We start from the raw sequence: 22,862 nt of genomic DNA on the forward strand, positions 1-22,862 counted from the left end.
TTTGCATTTGATTATGCACTTGTTTTAATGCCTCATAATTTTCCATTAGTATTAAACTGTTCTTTGAAAATAAGAAATTTTTGTTACCAAGAGCTTCATTAAGTCACGTCAGCTACAATTTCTTCTTCACTTGCTGGGACGTACACAGTAAGATTGATGTCTGCCTGGACAAAGTCCTCTATTCCACTGAATAATAAAGGTGAACAAAGTTCTTGCACTAACTCTGCCAGAGGAATGTCATCCTCATTCTTATCTTCATCTTCAGCACCATCAGCTCTTTCTTAAAACATGTCGCCCTCACTATGGGATCTGTATCTATATTCTGTGACCCCCTGTGACATGCATGGCAGAGGGTATATTCCATTATATAAGTTATTTGGATTTCTTTCCATTCCACTTGAGTGTGGGAAGAATGGTTGTTTAAATGCCTCTGAGTGTGCTATAATTAATCTAAACCTGTCCTCACAATCCCTATGTAAGCATTAAGCAGGGATTGTGCACTGAAGAGTCAAAGAAACTGGTACACCTGCCTAATATTGTGTAGGGCCCCCAAGAGCACGCAGAAGTGTCACAACACAACATGGCATCGACTTGACTAATGTCTTAAGTAGCACTAGAGGGAATTGACACTATGACTCCTGCAAGGCTGCCCATAAATCCATAAGACTAGGAGGGGATGGAGATCTCTTCTGAACAGTACATTGCAAGGCATCCCAGATATGCTCAATAATGCTTATGTCTGGGCAGTATAGTGACCAGCAGAAGTGTTTAAACTCAGAAGAGAGTTCCTGGAGCCACTCTATAGCAGTTCTGGATGTGTGGGGTCTCGCATTCTCCTGCTGGAATTGTCAAAGTCCATCGGAATGCATAATGGACATTAGTTGTATCTAGATGTATCAGGGGCCCCATATCACTCCAATTGCACACACCCCACACCATTACAGAGCCTCCACCAAATTGAGCAGTCCCCTGCTGATATGCAGCGTCTATGGATTCATGAGGCTGTCTCCATACCCGTACACATCCATCTGCTCGATACAATTTGAAATAAGGCTTGTACGAGCAGGCAACATGTTTCCAGTCATCAACAGTCCAATGTCAGTGCTGAAAGGCTCAGGTGAGGCACAAAGTCTTGTGTTGTGCAGTCATCAAGGGTAAACGAGTGGACCTTCAGCTCCAAAAGCCCATATTGATTATGTTTCATTGAATGGCCCAGCATTGAAATTTGCAGCAATTTTTGTAAGGATTGAACTTCTGTCATGTTGAATGACTCTCTTCAGTCATTATTGGTCCTGTTCTTGCAGGATCTTTTTCTGGCAGCAACAATGTCAGTGATTTGATGTTTTACTGGATTCCTGATATTCATGGTAAACTCATGAAATGGCCGTACAGGAAAATCCCCACTTCATTGCTACCTCTGAGATGCTGTCTCCCATCACTCATACGCCATCTATAACAGCACATTCAGACTCACTTCATTCTTGATAAACTGCCATTTAGCAGCAATAACTCATCTAACAACTACGCCAAACACTTGTTGTCTTATATATGTGTATCCAACTGCAGTGCCGTATTCTGCCAGTTTACATATCTCTGTATCTGAATACGCTTGTCTATACCAGTTTCTTTGGTGCTTCAGTGTAGTATATTCCTAGAATTATTATTTAAAGGCTGTTCTTGAAATTTTGTTAAGCAGGACTCCTTGGGATAGGTTACATCTGTCTGCAAGAGTCTGCCAATTCAGTTTCTTCAGCATGTCTGTGACTCTCTTCCAGGGGTCACACGAGTAGACTGACTGCATCTTCCCAGTTTTCTACCGAGGCTTTACTGCTTTACCCATGACTGAGCCTATTCCGTTTCATATCCATACAGAGTGTACAACCAGGTACTTGTAGGAGTTGGCCAACTCCAACTGTGACTCACGGATATTGTAGTCATAGAATACTATGTTTTTTACATTTTGTGAAGTGTACAATTTTACGTTTCTGAACATTTAAAGCCAGTTGCCAATCTTTGCACCATTTTGAAATCTTATCAGGATCTGAATGAATATATGTAGCTTTTTTCAGACAGCACTTTACTATAGATATCTGCATTGTCTGTGGAAAGTCTGACGTTATGATTAGCATTGTCCAAAAGATCATTAATATAAATTATGAACAAGGTTCCCAACACTCTTCTCTGCGGCATACCCGAAGTTACTTGTACATCTGCCAATGACTTCCAGCCAAGATAATATGCTGCATCCTCACTACCAAAAAATCCTTGATACCCAATATGATCATAATTTTGAGACAGTAATTGTAGATGTATTACTGAGTCAACTGCTTTTTGGAAATCAAGAAATAGAGCATCCACCTGACTGCCTTGATCCAAAGCTTTTGGTATATCGTGTGAGAATAGTGCAAGTTGGGTTTTGCATGACTGATGTTTTTGAAGTGCAGGGTGGTTGGCATGGAGGGGGTCATTCTGTTTGAGATACCTCATTACGTTTGAGCTCAGAATATGGTCTAAGAGTCTACAACGTATCAGTATCAAGGACACTGGATGGTAGTTTTGTGGATAACTTCTGCTACCATTAATTAAAACTTCCGGGTTGAATTGCCGTGGTCCATATATAAAACTTCTTCTCCTTCCTGACATTTCATTGCCTACTGCGGGCAACATCTTCTGACGTGAGTCGGCAACTGGCTGCTAGGTACTGGAGGTCCTGCTTATATAGAGCGCTTAGATGGCGCCACCACTCATCACGTGGTTTCAACTTTAAAACTATCTCTGGCTAGTGCCATCTCTCTTGATTACAGGTAATCAATTGTCACTTCATTGGTACAAAGTCGACCGCCATATCTTGTCTAGTTTTAAGCCTTCTTCTTTTTTATTAAAATTATTTTTGTGCTTGTAGATCTCTATAGCTTGTCTATACATGCGGGTATAATAATGTGAGGTCCTAGCTATCACGTTTGTCTCACTAAATTTTATTTCATGATCACTGTCTTTTAAAACGTGTTCCGCTACAGCTGATTTGTCAGTCTGTCCCAATCTACAGTTGCTTTTGTGTTCCGTTAGGTGGGTATTAACACTCCCTTTTAGTTGTTCCAATATAAACCACACCACAGCTACACAGAATTTTATACACACCTGGGGTAGCTAAGGGGTGTCATGCATCTTTCACCTATCTTAAACTTTCACTAATTTTCTTGGTAGGTTGAAAGATTGTCTCCACTTGAAACTTGGCCAAAACTTTCCCAATATGGTTCATGATGTTATGAATCAATGGAAGAAAAACTTTTCCATCCGATGGTGGTTGTTGTGTATTTTCGGACACTTTTCTTCTAGGGTGGAGTGCTCGATCTATTTTGTTGTCAGTGTACCCATTTCTCCTGAAAGCCATTTGCAAATGGCTTAATTCATCTTGCAAATAAATTGGCTCACAGATGTTATTAGCCCTATCCAGTAAAGTTTTTATGACTCCTCTCTTCTGCCTAGGATGATGATTCGAATCCTTACGTAATAACGATCAGTGTGTGTGTGTCTTTCCTGTATACCTTGTGCCCTAAAGTCCCATCTGCCCGTTTAATAACCAATACATTCAAAAAATTTAGTTGTCCATTACTCTCTTTCTCCATGGTGAATTGTATCTTTGAATTGAGACTGTTTATGTGCACCAAAAAACCACTCAGTTCCTCTTCAGCATGATTCCATATCACAAAGGTGTCATCCACATATTGATACCATTTCAAAGGGCTTTTTTTGGCCAACTGCAGCACTTGTTATTTGAGAAATTCCATAAATAGATTAGTAATAGCAGGGCTCAGAGGGCTGCTCATGGCCACCCCATCAATTTGCTCATAGAACTCGTTGTTATATTGAAAATAAGTCGAGGAAAGACAATGTCAAAACAAAGCTATTATATCAGTGGGAAACATATCAGCTATGTAAGAAAGAGCTTCGTCAACAGGGACCATGGTGAACAGGGATACTACATCGAAACTGACAAGGATGTCACTTGGACTAACTGTGATCTCCCTCAGTTTTTCGATAAAATGCGTGGAATTTTTAATATGAGTGTCAGTTTTACCTATATACGGTTGCAACAAAGAAGCAAGATATCTAGCCAGCTCTTGAGTAGGAGCCCCAATGGCACTTACTGTTGGTCTCAATGGGACATTGGGCTTGTGTATCTTAGGTAAACTATACAGTCTATGATGGTAAGCGTCCATTTTGCAAAGGTATTTTTTATCTTCTGTACAAATGGAAGAGCTTTTTATTAATCGCAGGGTAGCACTTAACACTTTCATTGTAGGGTCCTTTTTCAGTTTTTTGTAGGTGGTAGGATCCAAGAGGTCACTGATCTTTCTATGATAATCCTCACTCTTCAGCACGACAGCAGCGTTACCCTTATCAGTAGTAAGTACAATAATATTCCTGTCTGCATTAATCTCCCATAACGCCTTCCTTTCTCCTAGGGATAAATTACTGCTGGGTGGCTTGGCTTTACATAATATCCTCACTGTCTCCATCCTGATTTCATTGGCAGAATGCGGTAATAACAGACGAATCCCTCCTTCTGTATTGGCAACAATATCTTCCGTGGTAATCTGTGATGGAGTGATAGCAAAATTTTCTCCTTTCGAGAGAACAGAGACTTCCTCCTTGGATAGTTCTTTCCCAGACAAGTTGATAACTGTATGAGAATTGTCTGTAATCAATGTTTCCTGTTTTTTTAAATGCTCAAACTTCTTCTTCTGCTTGTTAGAAGACACTTCTGCGCTAAGTTCCATAGATCTAGATTTAGTGAGACAAATGTGATAGCTAGGATGTCACATTATCATACCCGCACGTATAGAGAAGCTATAGAGATCTACAAATATTCCCTGTGATAATATCATGGTGAGCTTGGAAACGCTGTATCCAAGATGAAGAACAATTGAAATTTACATTTGCCAACAGATGCACAAATCCATTTGCTTTTGCTTGTAGAATAGACCCATTGACTTGCACATTATTTGATCTCTGCTGCTGAAACAATGTAAGTAAAGCTTCTGCAATATCTTTGTGCTCAGATGTTCTCGCTGTTTTGGCTTTTAAGGAATTGTGTTTGAAAAGAGACTGTATTTTCTTTTTGTCCTTGCAAATTGTAGAAACTATTGGGAATGAGATACCCAATTCCTTCACAATGCTGACGTTTGTTCCCACATTTTCTAATCACTATATGACTTTTAAGACATTTCCCCCAAAAAATGTAGCTAACAATACATAATTTTATTGAGACTTGACGTTGAGGCTAGATCACACCTGACATAGTAAATTAAGAAACCAAGTTGGTAAAATCCTAAAATAAGGAGTCTACTTGTGCTGCATTTTGTCAGTCATTCATTTACATTCATTTTGAAAAGTGATGCCTCCAAATTTTTTATGTGAAAATTCTTAAAGGTGTTTAAATAAACCAAATGTTATTAATGTTCTACATTTTTATTCTTGTTGTCTGCATATTTGCAACCCTCTGTTTATAGAGTGCTCCAAACTGTAGCGTGTAATATAGTGGTGTCTAACATGACCGTCTGTGCATGAGAAAAAAAATGTTATAATCGTGTTTCAAATTCTGAGAGTTCACCCACACATGGAGCACCATCTCCTTCAGCACAAAAAAGCCAGAACACACTTGAGCACTGTGACATCTACAACAATCCCATACCTTGGGTTCACTGTCATTGCTCACCCTCCATACAGTCCCACCTTGGCCCCATCCAATTCAATTTTCATCTGCTTCCAAAACATACTGAATATGCTCAAGGAATTTGCTTTGATGAAGCAGTGCAAGCAGTGGTGAGGTTGTGGCTCCATGAACAAAGTCAAACAATCTAACAACAAATTGTTCTCTCATTGGGAGAAATGAGTTTGTTGCCAGGGTGACTATGTTGAGAAATAAATATATAGATATAAGAATAAAGGTGTAGAATGTTAATAATGTTTTATTTAAAAAGCTGTAAGAGTTTTTGTATAAAAAATTTGGGGGACATTACTTTTCATCATGTCCTCATAGGTCCTTCATGTAGATGCATGTGACTTTACAAAGAAAACAGGAATCACAGAGGGTCTTCCTAACATTCTGCATCAGAATTGCTTGGGAGAATACAACCTTCATAATATCAGAAGGGTCGACATTCTTTTTGGACTCAGAAATCCACAGACCACAAGGTCAAATAAAGTAACATCCACTAATGTATCATCCATCTAAATGACAGATTTAGGGTTGGGAAGGGGATGGGCAAGTACACTACTTGCCTACGGCACAAAAATCTCTAATGAATTTGAGCTGTCTCTGGGTCATGTTAAATTATTTGAATGCATTCATGCATCCCAAAAGTGTTATCATCAACATTCTCTACAAAGCAATCATTGAGAGTGAGATGTTCAGAGATGGACATCCAGCCCAGAACACTTATGAAGATATTTTTGCACAGCATTTCATATTTTCATATGAGGAAGTTAAATAAACAACGGCTGTGCATTGATTAGACATATATTTTCATTAAGAAGGTGAAATACCAAATCAAAATATTAGACAATGTATGGTATTGAACACTGTACTTGTGTTTTTCAATAAAAATTTTCTGTGTATATATTCACAAACTCATATTGCTGTATAAAGCAATATTTTGGCCACTCTTGCAAGTGGTCTTCATTAGAGTGGAATATTCACATCACTCTGGTGAAGGCCATTTCCAATAGTGGCCAAAACATTGGTTTATAAAACAACATGATGATGCAGTTAGTTACATAGCTAGTAAAGTTTTTTGAAGGCAACAGTAGCCATGGAACCCTAACCTCATGCACTGGTACTGTTCTTTAATTCTGTGTGCCATTTACCACTAAAACATTAGCAAATATGGAAACATTTTATTCAAATGATAGAAAACTCCCTCTAGAGATTACTGCATGTACAGCTCATGCCTTCTGCTGGGCTCAAGGATTCTAACACTTTATTGTTGAGTTAAGTGATCAGCTTTTACTACTCAGTGTGGTGACCAGCAGGTGGCCAGAATTTTTATCAAAAATGTGTTAATGATTTCTGAGGGTAGGTGCAATGGCTGTTGGATAGAAATCATAAAGGGTCACTTCTGGTGGACAGGATGATAAAACTAGCAAAAACCTCTAAAGTCAGTGGCCTCTAAAATCAGTGGTAGCACCTTCTATCATTAGCCCACTGTTATGGGATGGGTCTGATCCAGAGCTCCTGTGGAGACTGCATTATTGATAAACTGAAAACGTTTTCACTACTTGACAGCAGCAGCAGCAGTACCAACAACAACAACAATAATAATAATAATGGTTATAACATATTTTGGATGAAGTACCATAGGAAACAACTGTAGTTGAAATAACTGTTCATTACTAGTTTGAGGAAGTTGTTCATTTCAATCTTGTTTTGAGTTTCCATTCTATAAATTATTCAGAGTTTTAAACAAATTAGGTGCATGGACAGATTCTGCTCTTTATTTCAAGAAATGGGAAACACTGTCTGAGAGACGATCAGAAATCAAAAGTAATTTATTCTAATAATGGTAACTGATGACAGCAGAAAACAGTATCACAATAAATGACTGTTGATTGTTCTCTAATAATGCACCCTTATTGTTTATTTACAAAAACTAGAAATTGGTACCTATATAACCAGATATAGGTATAGTACGAAAATGAAGCATTGTAGGAGACTTCAACCATAGAACTTGATTTCATTCAGAACGCTATCTGTTACCTAGCACGCTTGGCTACAAGACTTCCTCACTTAAGACATTTATTAAATTTTTTATGTCTGTGGACCATTCTGTACAATAGTATTGGATAAGTTTACATGATATGTGAAAAATTAGAAGTTTAAAATATACATAACTACATACATACATCAGTAAAATGGCTGATTTCTTCAAAAATATCCTCTGAAATACAAGTATCTATATAAAAAAAACAGTGGTATATGTACATAATTACCAGAGATTAAAATCAATTTATGCTTTCTGAAAGTTTTTACATATTTGCACAGTTACATATGAAAGAATACATTAGTTTTTTTACTTCAAGGTACTTTTTAACACTGTATGGAGAAGTTTTAATCAAGTGACATGTTAGTCTATTTTTGAAGACAGGCATCTTTTCTATTATCTTCATATAGTTTGGCAAACTGTTGTACAAAAGGCATCCTGATTTTGTAGGTTCTTTGCCAAGTTAATTTGAGTTGATTTCCTTCAATATGATAATCATTTTTATTTCTTGTGTTATAGTTATGGATATCTCTTTGTATCTCTTTGTGACAATGCAGCATGGCTACTTTTTACACAGATAATTTTTTCATGTATGTATAGTGATGCTGTTTTCATTATGTTTAGTTCCCTAAATTTATTTCTGCTGGAATCTCTAGAAGATTTTTTATTATGCATCTTACAGCATTCTTTACTGGCTCTTTGTACGGGCACATTTGCAGAATCTCCCCACACCCTGCATCCAAGTTTGTATGTGTGTGCAACTGTGTGAATGTATATTCTGTAGTTATCTCTGAAGAAGGACATCCTCCAAAAGCTTAGCAACATTACGTAGACAGCTTTGAACAGTGGAATGTGCTTAACTTCCTTATAGAGCCACCTCTCTCACACTAAAATGTCATTCTGAAGCTGTGTTCTTTTTTTACATTAGAATATACCTCACAAATGTAAAACAGTCTAGCGCAGCAAGTTAAATATCTCTATAAGCTTATCATTCATTCTGTACCAGGCAGTTGACTGAAGATTATATGTCAGATACCTGAATCATTTCACTTTGAGCCCAGCCATTTATTCGTGGACTTCATCAATAACGGGCTATTCATGACCCCACCATTGCTCTTATGAAAGAAGAAAATTTTTCATCATCAAAAGGCCAAGACATTATATGACAATTGTGAGTTTGGTGGATACAACAGTATTGCATAAATGAAGAATCCAGAATGCATGAAGGAACATAACTGTGGTGTGTTTCACAACTGATCCAGGACAGTGAGAAGGTGAACACATCATTGTAAAATCAATTTTTAAACAAAATGCAATTGAAACATGTTACTGCATTTCCCTGATCAGTGGGTACAATTTGGCACCAGCTTTAGGAGACCAGACAACAAATTAAACAAGTAGTCCTCAAGGAGTGGTTAGGATTTGCCAAGGAAAATGTCCATCATAACCGGTGAAACATTGAGGTGTGTGTTATCATTGTGGGCAATATGTTCATGAGCAGCTCATGAACAGCTTGGGGAAAAAGCTGTGACTGAGAGCTTCCCTCGTCTGAGCATTCTTTGAGCAACATTGCTCACAAGTGCATCAGCACTCTGAGCCTGAATGTCCCTTTGTCGTCACCAGAAATGCTAACAGCAGATGGCTCTCATTGAGCAATTCATGAACAGCTCATGAGCAACATACACACTTGCGAGTAACTTGCTCAAGAGTTATTCAGACATTGCTCAGTTTGCAAGTGTATACATAACTTTGCATTTTCTGATGAAATGGTATTTTTCTCAGTTAACAATGGTTCAATATAAGTACATAAGTCACAACATGTTCATTTTGACCACAGATATGTCTGTGAGTCATCTCGTAGTGATGTGTCTGTGGTGGCATGTGGCTGGATCTCTCTATTTGGACCTGAAGTGCTTCACAGGGTGATCGCTGGATTCATGCTGTCCAGTAATTATGAGTAATGTCACAATCCCATCAGTTCAATAATTGTATTGTGAGGGAGTAATCTGTTTTCTGAAAGACTAGTTTCCAGAACACATGTTGAGATGGTGCTGTGATTGTCTGCAGAACAGACAAGATTATTATTCCTAAGTGTTCTCCTCACATGTTGATGCATAGAACCCATCAAAAATGTGTGAACAGAAATGAGATGGATGCTACAAGAAAACTGGCCAGACCCCATGCCAAGAAGATGAAGTAATCTTATAAACATTAGGGGAGTAGGTGCCAAGAAATGAGGGATTTATTTCCCTCTTAATAGACTTCCTCACTAAAGTCAAGAGATCTGTGGAAGCATATTAATTGGTGAAGAAATCATGTTCTGCCAGTTTCAGGGCCCAAAACAACTTAACAATAACTGTGATCCCTTTTCTCTGTTAATTTCAAGTGCTCTACAGATGCAACACAGTATAGCAACAACAGAAGAATATGCAGCTTTGGGTTGGGGTGGGAGGAGTGTTGAATCACATGTAACAAAATGGAAGTTCAGTCTAACCTTTCGACAAACACGCTAAGCTATATACACATTGTACTGTTTTATCCAATGTTTAGGTGATGTATCTTAACAATTTTACATCTTTGACTCCAAGTCAACAAGGTAATTGCAGTTTCCTTATCCACATCATGAGAAATTAAATGCAACAGGGTTCCTTGTGAGTTTTTAAAAGTGTGTGTCCTTATGCTGAGTATCAAGAAAATGTTACTCTTTCTATCCTGCTCACAATTAAAGGTGTAAATCTTTATGAGCAGTATTGTGTACACTGTTATTTTAGTAGCTCACAGACTACTTGGTGCGAATCTCAAACTTCAGCTCTAGCAACTTTTTTGTGCTGCCAAGTATGTATACTGCATGGAGCTCATTAGGTTTTAATTTTAATTTGCTAATTATTACGTAGAATGAGACACCTCAAGTATAGTGATGTCACTTGCATGTTCAACTGATCTCTATTACAACTGACTAATTTTTTCTTTCTTCACTCATGGAAATAATAAGAGTTATCGAGTATGGAAACAACGTGCAGATGAAGCATTCCAAGCAAAGAATAAAGAGGAAGTCATGAAGAAAAGACAAAAGGCAGCCAAAGAGAGAAAAGAGAAGATGGAAAAGGCGGAGGCAGCTCAGAAGGCATTTTCTGCCTGGAAGGCACTTAAGGATACTGAAATCAAAACCCAACAAGAAAGAAACAGGTTTGACAAATTGTACACATTTGCCTTGCTACTGGCTGAGAACATCAGTGATCATATTGTTTTCCACTGTAAAATTTATTTCATGGCTCCACAAGTTTTGACTGTCTAGTCATTATCAATAGCCCAAAAATATTGTTTGGCTGAGTGCTGTGTCAAAACACACTGGGAATTCATGAAAGCTCCCAGCCCTTTAAAAGGAATCTCAATGAAATGTTGACTGCTGACCAGTTTTGACATAGCCATCAGCCAAGCAATATTTATGGGCTGTTGGTAAAACACACACACACACACACACACACACACACACACAAGTGTATCCCTTTCTCGTGCACTCTTCACTTATTTGTGTGATTGTGTTATTTATTTTTCTGTATTTATTTTTCCTCCTTTTACTCATTTTTCATTTATTTCTGTCCTTTTTATAGTTAATTCCATTATATAGCACACTTTTTTCCCCTGCCAAGATGTAAGTGGTGGCAGGATCTGGTTCTATATTCATGTAGAGACCTGTTTGCTGGACACTGATTAACATTTTCTTTATGAGATCATTCTACGAAAAGTTGGACCATTACGGAATACGGGGAGTAGCTCACAATTGGTTCACCCGTTACTTTAGCAACAGGCAGCAAAAGGTCATTATTCACAATGTTGATAACGGCTGTGATGTGGGATCTGAGTGGGGTACTGTCAAGTGGAAGGGGGGGGGGGAGGGGGGGCAGGGATCCTACTCCTTATTTATATAAATGATATGCCCTCTAGTATTATGGGTAACTCTAAAATATTTCTGTTTGCTGATGACACTAGCTTGGTAGTAAAGGATGTTGTATACAACACTGGCTCGGTTTCAAATAGTGCAGTACATGATCTCAGTTCTTGGCTTGTACAAAATAAAGTAACGTTCAATCACAGTAAGACTTAGTTTTTACAGTTTCTAACACACAATTCAACAAAACCTGACGTTTTAATTTCACAGAATGGGTATGATTAGTGAAACTGAACAGTTCAAATTTCTAGGTGTTCAGATAGATAGTAAGCTGTCATGGAAAGCCCATGTTCAGGATCTTGTTCAAAGACTTAATACTGCCATTTTTACTATTCAAATGGTATCAGAAGTGAGTGATACTTTGACATGAAAATAAGTCTACTTTGCTTATTTTCATTCACTGCCATATGGTATGTCATATGATATTATATTTTGGGGTAACTCTTCCCATTCTACAAGGATATTTTTGACTCAGAAATGGGCGGTTCGGGCAATATGTGGTGTGAGTTCATGAACCTCTTGTCGACCTCTGTTCACGAGTCTGGATATTTTGACATTGGCCTCTCAATATGTATATTCCTTATTGTCATTTCTTGTTACCAGTGTTTAGTTTATTCCCAAGAATAAGCAGCTTTCACTTGGTTAATACTCAGCAGAAATTAAACCTGCATTTGGATCGGACTTCCTTAACTCTTGTGCAAAAAGGTGTGCAGTATACTGCTGCATCCATTTTCAATAACCTGCCACCCGAATTCAAAAATCTTAGCAGTAATCCACGTGCTTTCAAATCGAAACTGAAGAGTTTCCTCATGGGTCACTCCTATTCTGTAGAGGAGTTCCTTGAAAAATTAAGCAGATTCTTATTGTATTGCTGATAGCGTTTACTTAAACTTATGGACTGACTTTTTTCAGGTTCACGAACATTTATTTTTATCTGTTATTACTTTTATGTTGTAATTTCATGTACTGACATGTTCCATGACATTGGAGATTTGTTCCTCAATTTGGTCCTATGGAACATGATGTGTAAATAAATAAATAAATCTATTCACATGGAACAGTCAAGATTCCCATAGATTTGGACAACTCAATACTGTGAGATCTATTGCCACTTTTTGTTATTATTCTTACAGCCTTTGTTTGTACATTCTGCTCACTTGTTCCCCAGAAAGTTATACTGTAATGAATTACAGAATGGACATACGCAAAATATGTTGTTCTAGCATCCGGTTTAGCTGCAACTGAATGGGTATTCTGAAATCTAAATCTTAGCTTTATTCTCATTGTTATTTTCATTTCCAGTCTTATATTTCGCATGTTTGACTTGATGTGACGTTCTGGTTACCTTCCTGTTCCCTTCACATTTATTTTTTCTCATATTTTTTGCTTTTTTCTGGCAGTTCCTCCACAAAGAAATTACTCATTTTATCAGCCAAGAATTTATAATTGTTAGCTGCTTTATGCTGGTGCTGGCTGCACATTTGTTGTCCTAACTTTAGTATCTGGCAAGTAAGTACATTTTATTCAATATGTATCACATCATGTAGTTTCATACTGAATTAATTCATATTATATTAATTTTAGATAATATGAGCACATAATGTGCACTGTTTGATATGGGATTCTTTTTTTTTTTTTTTTTTTTGTAAAAGAGGACAAAAAGATCTCTTTCTTTTATAAATTGTCTGTGTGGTGGTTGTTGATTTCTTCAACAAGACTCAATGCTACTCTGATCTAAATGATAATAACCCTTATGATTTTAAGACACAGCAATGAAAAGTTTAACTCAAACCCTGCACTTTTATGTAATCTTTTTCATAATTCTCACTATAATTTAGGAATTATTTAATTATATTAACAAATATGTGATTAAACAACAGAAAGAAACTGTAACTGCCTTGACTACCGCATAAATCTGAATGGACTTTCAGCACTAGTTGCACTTTCATTTACATAAAAATGCAATTAATGCTGAAATTCTGTTCAAATCATACGCTGCAGTTGCAGATGTCCTGTGTCATAATGTCTAAAATAGATCTGTTCACAAAATGAAAGAAAAACAGTAGTTGCCCAAAGAGCATACAAATTGTGAAGTTCATAAAGTATATTTGCTTAATGAAGACAGTGTCAGAGAACCATATCAAAGAGATTAAACAGATATCTGTAGCAGACAGATGAAGACATTGAGCAGGAATATAAGGAAAACAATAATGAATGCCGCTGATGAAGAAGATAAGAAGAAAGATACTTTGGAGAGGGGCCTCAAAATCTAGTCACCTGGCCTTGGAGCAACCATAAAGCTCAAACAATAACCTCATCTTGAATGTCTTAAGGCCCCAACAGAAGAAGAAAAACAGATTTACAAACAGAAGAGGTACATTGCTAAAAAAAGGTGGTAAAAGATGGCCACCAAGAATCTTGGAAACAGTTTGTAAGTATAATTGAAGATGTCATCCACAGAAGACAAGCACTAGCCTGTAAGACAATGAAAATACTTAACAAAGCAGACAGAGAAACAGTGCAGATAAATAACATAGAACAGCAGCTATGAGTCAAACGCTACTAACGCCTTTGGCATTCAGACAGGCAGAGAGAAAATGGTGAAATAGTATATATAGATTCATAAGATGTGGGTGACATATACACAGAAGAGGTGAAAAACAGGAAAACTGTCAGGCATGAGCAGCATCAACACTGAACTCCTGAAATACAGTGAAATCTCTCTCCACCTGAAACTGTTAAATCTATTCAATACGTGTTGGAAAGAAGTGTCATACTAAGAGCACAGCACCAGCAAAAGTTATATCACTGTATAAAAAAGGAGATAGAAGTAACTGTCAGAGTAACAGAGGGATTAGCTCAATGGATATAGCATACAAGGCTTACACCAGGATCCTGAACAGCAGATTTAAAAGTAATATCAGAGTGCTTATTAAATGAAGAACAAACAGGTTTACACATGCAACATTTGTGATGAAATGATAATTGAACTGATGTACCAATAGGTCTCTCAACACTTGTGGATGGAAATCAATTAAAAACTTGCAGAATTTAATTAAGAAACCCACTTAGCATTTGTCGATCTGGAAAAAGCATGTGATAAAGAAAAGAGGGTAACCACACCACAACAAAGAAAAGAGGTTACCCATACCATTTAATACATACATTAAGAAGCCCATATAAAAACACAATAGTCGCTTTAGATACAGAGAGCTAGCTGCACCTTTCACCACTAACAGGACCTATCATTACTAACATGCTACTAACATGACTATATCCACAAATAAAACTAAAACAGTGGCTTTTATAGGACAAGACCCTGTAAGAACAAAAATAGTAGTAAATAATACAGTAGTAGAAAAGGTTGGCCACTTAATTATCTGGTATATGATTACACATATGAGTATGACAAAGATACAGACAAAAATGTAGCAAAATTTGGAAACATATCTGGAACAATATATAGATACTTTAGAACCAAGACATAAAAAAAATCATGATGTTTTATAAAGTAATGGCCTTCCACGCTACTCTACATAGTGGGTCATGGGTCAGTTACAAACCACACAAAAATGTAAGAGCCAGGCATCTTAAATGTGATTTATTGGGGCTGTGAAATGCTGTACCAGAGTAGACAGATTAAGAACTACTGGCATTAGGAGGGAATTTAAACGTATTTAACCTAAGAAATGAAACTAGAGACAACAGAAGAAAATGAAGTGAATGTCTGGGCATAATGAACAGGAGCAGACTAGATTACAAAGTTATAAATTATAATCCCATAGGCCAAAGAAGTGTGGGAGGACTATGGAGTAATGGGCAACATAACAGGCCTAGGCCTAATACTTGAGCTGCAGAAGAAAAAAATTTCTGAGACAATATTAAATGGATAGATTCCTACTCACTACATAGAAGAAGCACTGAGCACCAGACAGGCACATTGAAAGAAAGTTGTTGGATAATATCAGCTATTAATCTTAGTTCAGACATAGGAAAACACACCCACTTTCATAAATGCACAAGTCACACATTCATGGCCACTGCTTCCAGGTTCTATATGTTGCCACTTCTCATAGGGGATGTTGGGAAAGGAGGAATAAGTAAAATCCCTTACATTGTATGCTAGCAGCCACTGCACACAACACCAAGTTACTGTGCCTGTGTAGTACTGTTCAAGTATTTGAATAAATCAGTACGGATCCATCTACATAGTTCAGAAAAGCTGGTATTGGGAAAGGGGATGGAGGATGGTCTAGATGGCACACATTGTGAAACATCCTCTGAAATCAGGTGCATTGTGTTCAGCAGTGCATTCTGATATAGGGTTGTCAACTCTGCTTTGGGCTACAGTTTGGTGCCACTCAGGTGGACAACTGGTTGTTGGTCATGCCTACATAAAAACCTGTGGAGAAATTGCAGCTGAGTGGGTACAGTATTTGGTGTGGCTGCTTTGACAGGTGGCCTTGCTACTGGTGAGATAGAGTAAGCCTCTGATGGGACTAGAATAGGATATGATGGGTGGATGTATTGGACATGTTTTACACCTGGGTCTTCCACAGGGATATGCCCCATGGGACAATGGGTTGGACATGGGCGTGGGATAATGATTGACCAAGACTGCGTAGATTGGTTGGGCAGTAGAGTACCACTTCAATATGGCTGGAAAGGAATGTGGGTAGGATATTTCTCATTTCAAGGCATGATCAGAAATAGTTGAAGCCACAGTGGAGGATTTTGAAAAGTCCAATATGATATTTAGTAATGATGGGGGAGGGGAGGGGTGCTCCTTTGCAGCTGGTTCTTGGGAATGGTGGGAAGAGTAGAGATGTTAGAGGTGTCTGAGAAAATGGGGGTGGGAAAATTGTCGGCAGACAGGGTTTGGGGAATAGTGCTAGTCTGTGAAGACCTTCAGCATATGAGCAACAGAATTCTCATCACTGCAAATGTGACATCCATAGGTGGCGAGACTGAATGGGTGTAACTTTTTTGGTGTGGAAGGGATGACAAATGTTAAAAAGCAGATACTATTGATGCTTAGTTGTCTTGATATGGACAGAAGAATGGATGGAGCCATCACAGAGGTGGAGGTCAACAACCAGAAAGCAGACACATTGGGTTGAGGAGGACCAGGTGAACTGTATGGGAGAGAAGGTGTCAAGGCTGTGGAGGAATGAGGGTAGGGTGTCTTGACACTGGGGCAATATTGCAAAGATATCCTCAATGAATGTGAATCAGACAAGGAGTTTGGGGTTTCGAGAGGCTAGGAAGGTTTCCTCTAAATGGCCCAGGTTGATATAGGAGAGTGCCAAGCATGTTCCCATGGCTATTCTACAGATTTGTTTATATATCTTCTCCTCAGAAGAGAAGTAGTAATATGTGAGGATGTGATTAGTCAGAGGTATAAGGAATAAAGTGGTGAGTTTGGAGAAAGAAGGATATTGGGAGAGGTAGTTTTTAGTAATGGTAAGGACAAGAACATGAGGGATGTTAGTGTACCAGGAGTTGGTGTCAACAGTGATGAGCAAGGATCCAGGTGGTAGTGGAAAAGGGTGAAGAGCTTATGAAGTGGATCATATCTTTAATATGGGAGGCTAGTCTGGGGGCAGCTAGTTGGAAGCGCTGGACAGCAAGAGCAGAGATCATTTTGAAAGGGACTCAGTAACCACCTACAATGGGGCAACCAAAATTGTTGAGGTTATGGATTTTGGGAAGCATGTAGAATGCTGATGGGCAGTGGTCAGTGGGTTGAGAATGGAGATGGATTCAGGGGAGAGATTTCAGGACTGATCTACTTCTGAGGTACGATCATGGTGGCAGGGCTTATAGGTGGAGGAATCAGTCAATTGGTGGATGCTTTCTCTAATGTAATTGCTATGAGTCTCCACAGTGTTGGTGGAGCTTTTCTTTGTCTGCAGGGAAGGTGACTGAACCAAGGTATGTCTCGAGGTTGCGGATGGCTGTTCTTTCTTTCACTGAAAGGTTTGTTTTCCTGTGAACAAACCTGGGGAAGGATGGTGAGACCAACTCTCCCCCTCACCCATCAAACTCCCCCCTGGTTATCTTGAAGCAAAGACTTTCCTCCAACGTGGCCTTGCCCTCCTTCCACAGATCATGATGAATCACCTAACAGAATCTGAACCTGACAGAAGGCATCCGACAGCTGTCTGATTCCTTCATATACAAGCCCTGCCTTGTGTCAACCAGGTTTAAATATTCTCTATGTATAATAAGACAGGAGTGTTCAGCATTCATATAAGTGGCAAAGACTCCTATCCCATTATACACATGGACTACATAAACATGTTTGACACAAGACAGTGCGCTCTTAAAAGGAATGATATACACTGATGTACTTTGCAATGAACTCTCACTTGAAAATGACATAGTAAAGTAAAGCAGTCATCAACCCGAAGATTGTTTTGAGGACCACAGTGCTTTACTTGGCATGGTCCTGTTGGAGGTGATGTGCCTTACCTTCCTCTGACTTTTGAGCTGACTTGCCTAGCCAGTTATAGGGGGCCTGCAACTCGGCATTTGTCACATCAATAAATACTAAGAATGGCACATTAGGCCCAAATCATGAACATGGTGAATAAATACATTAAATAAGAAGCCATGTGGAAAATATTACCCTTTCTAAATTACTGCAGGTCTATGGACACAAACAAAATAATCTGAGATCACTTTCATATAATGGGGTCACCTCTGATAGTGTATCTGCAGTGACAAGAATTCCCTTGTCCAGTATGCTGGTCTCATTCAGGTCTTCACAGAAAGATACTATCCTCTGAACCTAGTCTACAGACAAATTTCCCACCCCATACTCTCAAACAGCCCTAATCCTCTCATCACCCTGAAGAACCAGCTGAAAATGAACACCCCTTTCATTACCCAATATCATTCCAAACTGGAAACCACATCCTACACCAGGGCTTTGGCTATTTGTGATCTTGGCTGGAAATGAGGAACATCCTATCTACTGTTCTACCCATCCCTCACAATGTGGTATTCTGTTGCCCACCTAATAAATGCAGTATCCTGGCCGTTCCTAATGTCACACATGCTCCCAATTCCTTATCACACAGCTCATATCTCTGTGGAAGACCACAGCCTTATCCTATACCATCAGAAGCAGGCCCACCTGTTAAAGCAGCCATGTCATGTACCTACTCTGAAGCAATTTTCCACAGCATTTTATTTGGGAATGACCACCAACCAGATGTCCTCTCAAATGAATGGACACCACCAAACTGTGGCCAAGAGTTGACCACTAAATGGTGGTAAATGCTGCTGAACACAATGTTCTTGATTTCAATTGCTGCTTCATAATCTGTGCCATGTAGTTCTGTTGTATGCATAGTTTTGCGTAGTCAGCACGTACACAACTTTCCCACTAGAGCGCGCCCCGCTAAGCACAACATCGCAGGCACAGCACTCGTCCGTATCCGCACTACGAGATGGCACTGCCTTAGAGATGGACCAAATTCTGCTTCTGCCGATCTGCATATTAATATGTAACGCAGCCAATGAGATTGCTGCTAACATAGATCCTTTTCTCCTTGCGGATCACACTCGTGCAGTGATACCTGAACGCACGAGGTATTATAACGTGTGTACAGACCTCCAATCAGTCAGTCTGCATTTGTCTGCATTAGTCTGTACCAGTCTGCATTTGTCTGTACCAGTCTATAGTCATGTTTCAGTCTGTACCTAATAAGATTATCATATTCCTGTACATAGCCATGAAGAGAAATGTATAGGCACTTTGTCAAGTATCAGAGATATGTGAGAATAAGATTAACGTACCAAGACCAAAGGAACTTCAGATTGTCAATTGTAAATAGCATCCAGAATCAAGTTATGTGAGGTTTATGCTTGTTACTATTTTAATAAATGTGTGTGAAAATTAATCAAGTTCTGTTTAAAGTTGGTCACTGTCAATCTGCTACTCTAAGCGTGCAAGTGACATTTCTATCGCGTGACCTAACGGCAGAAGATAAACATGCCACGATAAGACCACGAACCATATTGCTGACACTCGCTTACTTCGTTAGAGCGAGAAGTCAAATAATCTGATGGTGTGTGTACCGAAGGTCGTACAGTACGCACACCACAGGTTCCATACCCCAACGCCAGCTTTTCTGAACTACGTAGGTGGGTGATGTTCTTACATCCTTCATTGATGAAATGCTCCTGGTCTCAATCTCCATTAGCCCCCAGCCACACACCCACCCCACTGTACCCTACCCTACCCTACCCTGCCCTGCCCTGCCCCAGGACCCTAACTACACTCATCCTGTACCCACACCCTCTTCCCAGCATTTTCCCCTTCCTCTGTTCTATCACCCCCTTGCAAGTGGAGTGCACAAATTTACCAGTGCCAGTGTCCCTGTCACACTCTTTTTCCATGCCCCTTCTGGCTCTCTCTGAGCTGTCAGTTACCCTTCCCTCCCTCTCATTCCCCACTTCCTTTCTCCACTTTCCCACTCCAACCAACACAAACCCTTACCCCAGTCAACATGCAGAACTGCAGTCCTGGCATTGTCTCTTCAGCCAGCATGGTGTATCTGTATGTTCATATGTATCCTCTAGATCAAAACAGGATTCTTCTGGAAGTTAACAAAGTTTTCAGCTATGTTTATGTGCCTGTCACTGACAGAATGCCTCTACTAATCTGTGAATTGCTGCCTTTACTCCTAAATAATTTATGTTCTACAAAACTTTCATTACCGAATCTTAGTTATAAGTTTTCCATGTGATACAGTGTCAAACACCTTTCAGAAATCTAGGAGACAGGCTCTGCCAATTCACTTTCATCTACTACTGCAAGACATTCTTACAATTACAAGACCTCCCCCCCCCCCCCCCCCAAAAAAAAAAAAAAAAAAAAAAAAAAAACAATGCTAAGTCTTTGAGAGAGACTTCCATTCCTCCAGGATCATTATAATGCTTGATTTTAGAATATGCTTTAAGATTATGCTTGATTTTAGAATATGCTTTAAGATTTTAAAACAGGCAATAATGGGAGATACTGGTCTGTAATTCTGCAAAACATATTTGCTCTTATAGTAAACATGACTGACCTGCATTCTTTTCCCGTCATATGAGATTATTTATTTACTGCAGATGAGGTTCTCGATAAACAAAAGTAATAATTGGGACTTCTGGTGCTGTATATTGAATTCAAAATCAGCCAGTTATACCCAGGGCCTGGTGCTTTGCTTGATTTTAGTAGTCACCTTTTTTTTCAATAAAATTTCAATTTCAGTTGATAGATGCCATTGGTTCTGACATGAATAATTTACTTCACCTAGCAGCAACCCAAGCTTTAGATTGCTCCCAGGATGACCTCTTCCATATGATGGACAATTCTTCTTGGAATAGATCCCGTGTGCATTTTGTATTTGTTCCCTTCCAATTACACTATATATAATGCATGTAATATTTGACCTGTCAATGGGTATCTGTGTCAAATGGTATTATATTTTAAGGCAATTTCTCAGTCCAAGCTAAGCCCAAAAGCATGTAACATGAATGATTTTTGTTGTGAATTGAAGTGTGTTGTGGAAATATGTTCAAAGTATTAAGTATACTAACTAATGGTTTTTTTTTTTTTTTATGGTGAGTCCTTAAGAAAATTAACTGTGAATAACGTATAGCTCTTTTAACCAATGGCTTAGTTCAAACATTTAGTATGAAGAATAAGAACAATCTGCACAAAGACTTAAACATCACTCACTTGAGTCAAAAAAGATGTCAGTTATTCCAGGAACACATATTTTCAGTAACTGGTCAGAAATCAAGAATAATTTAATGAATTATAATTTAAAATTTAAGAGGAACTTAAAGGTAGCCAACCCTTTCTATTCCATCAATACTTTTCTTAGCGGATTCAACTGATGTGAACATTGTTAGTAATATAACATAACTTGAATGCTGTGTAGTATTCAACTAATGTGTACTTTAACTGCAGGAATGTGATCAATAAAAGTAAACATGATACATCATCATTCTGTGTATGTTACACCTACTGTATCAGTCTATTAATCTGTGAATGAAAATTAGTGTTTTTAGTTGCTCCATATTTTTGAAGGCCTGTGCTATGAATAATAAATCTAAGCACATTAAGTCTTGTGTAAAATATCTGTAGAGGGGTGAGTTGCATAAGATGTAAAACGCTTTCATTTGTTAATATTTCAAGATATTGAAACAGGGTTTTTGCAACTCTTAATAAATGAATTAAGAGCATTAAGCATAAAACAAAATTATGTGCCTCGCAATATCTTAAACTGTTTAAGAAATAAAAAAGATGTTATACTTTATGCGTCTCATCCTGTATATTATATTCCTTGATATGTTTCGTAGCCATGAGAATATGTCCACTATTGGTGCATGTAAGTATAAAATATCTAATGTAAAATGGTGGAACACTTTCATAGCATACAGACGTATTCTACAAATTGCAATAACCATTTCAGGCGACATAACCGAGTCAAGATACAGAGAGAACAGATGCGTGCCACAGAAAGACTGTATCAGGCAGAGCAGGCATTTGAAGACTGGCTGGAGAGAGTGGAACATAGGAAAAAATTTGGCCGATCAGGTCCTGTTTCACCTGTACCATGGAATCCAGGTGGAGGGCCAATACAACTAACATAATTTACTTACTGGTATCAGGTTAAGAACATATCAGAACCATTTCTCCAACAGAAATTTTATTCGAAAAATTAAAAAAAAATTAAGAATAAATTTTTATGATTTTTCTGTTATGTTAATGTTGTTTTTTAAGTTCATTCCTAATTTCTTTGTTGCCAGAAAAACGATCATTTCTGGGATCATAATGAGATTCCTATTTAAAGAAGAGAAATGTAGGAATTCTTTGGAAGCATCTTTCAGTTATAACAATATATTTCATTCATTTCTTAGCATAAAATATGATCTCATACATGTCTTTTTTTTTTTTTTTACCAACAATATTGGCAGACTGTATGTGGAATTTCTAAAAATACTGAGATCTCATATTTTATAATGTTATTGAGATATATTATCAGTTTTGTAAATTGTAATTTTTCTATTATGTTAATATTGTTTTTATGATTATTCTTATTGTCTTTGTTGGCGGACAATAAATTTTTAAATACTGAGGGTCT

General features: G+C 38.2%; 1 protein-coding gene across 3 annotated transcripts in view; it reads left to right on the forward strand.

Annotated features, from left to right (window-relative positions):
* The window catches only part of LOC124794386 (protein maph-9-like), a 155,177-nt gene extending 132,527 nt beyond the window's left edge, over positions 1-22,650 (forward strand). For 2 of the 3 annotated variants that reach the window (XM_047258093.1, XM_047258091.1), the window contains exons 7-8: positions 10,756-10,949; positions 22,191-22,650. In XM_047258093.1, the coding sequence (XP_047114049.1) occupies positions 10,756-10,949; positions 22,191-22,371 (375 nt within the window). In that variant the 3' untranslated portion in view covers positions 22,372-22,650. Of the gene's footprint in view, positions 1-10,755; positions 10,950-13,112; positions 13,222-22,190 lie in introns of all 3 variants that reach the window. The other variant, XR_007016584.1, reaches the window with a different exon arrangement.
* The last annotated feature ends 212 nt before the right edge of the window (positions 22,651-22,862 follow it).

This window comes from Schistocerca piceifrons, chromosome 1 (assembly GCF_021461385.2).
Source record: "Schistocerca piceifrons isolate TAMUIC-IGC-003096 chromosome 1, iqSchPice1.1, whole genome shotgun sequence".
Classification (NCBI taxonomy): Eukaryota; Metazoa; Arthropoda; class Insecta; order Orthoptera; family Acrididae; genus Schistocerca; species Schistocerca piceifrons.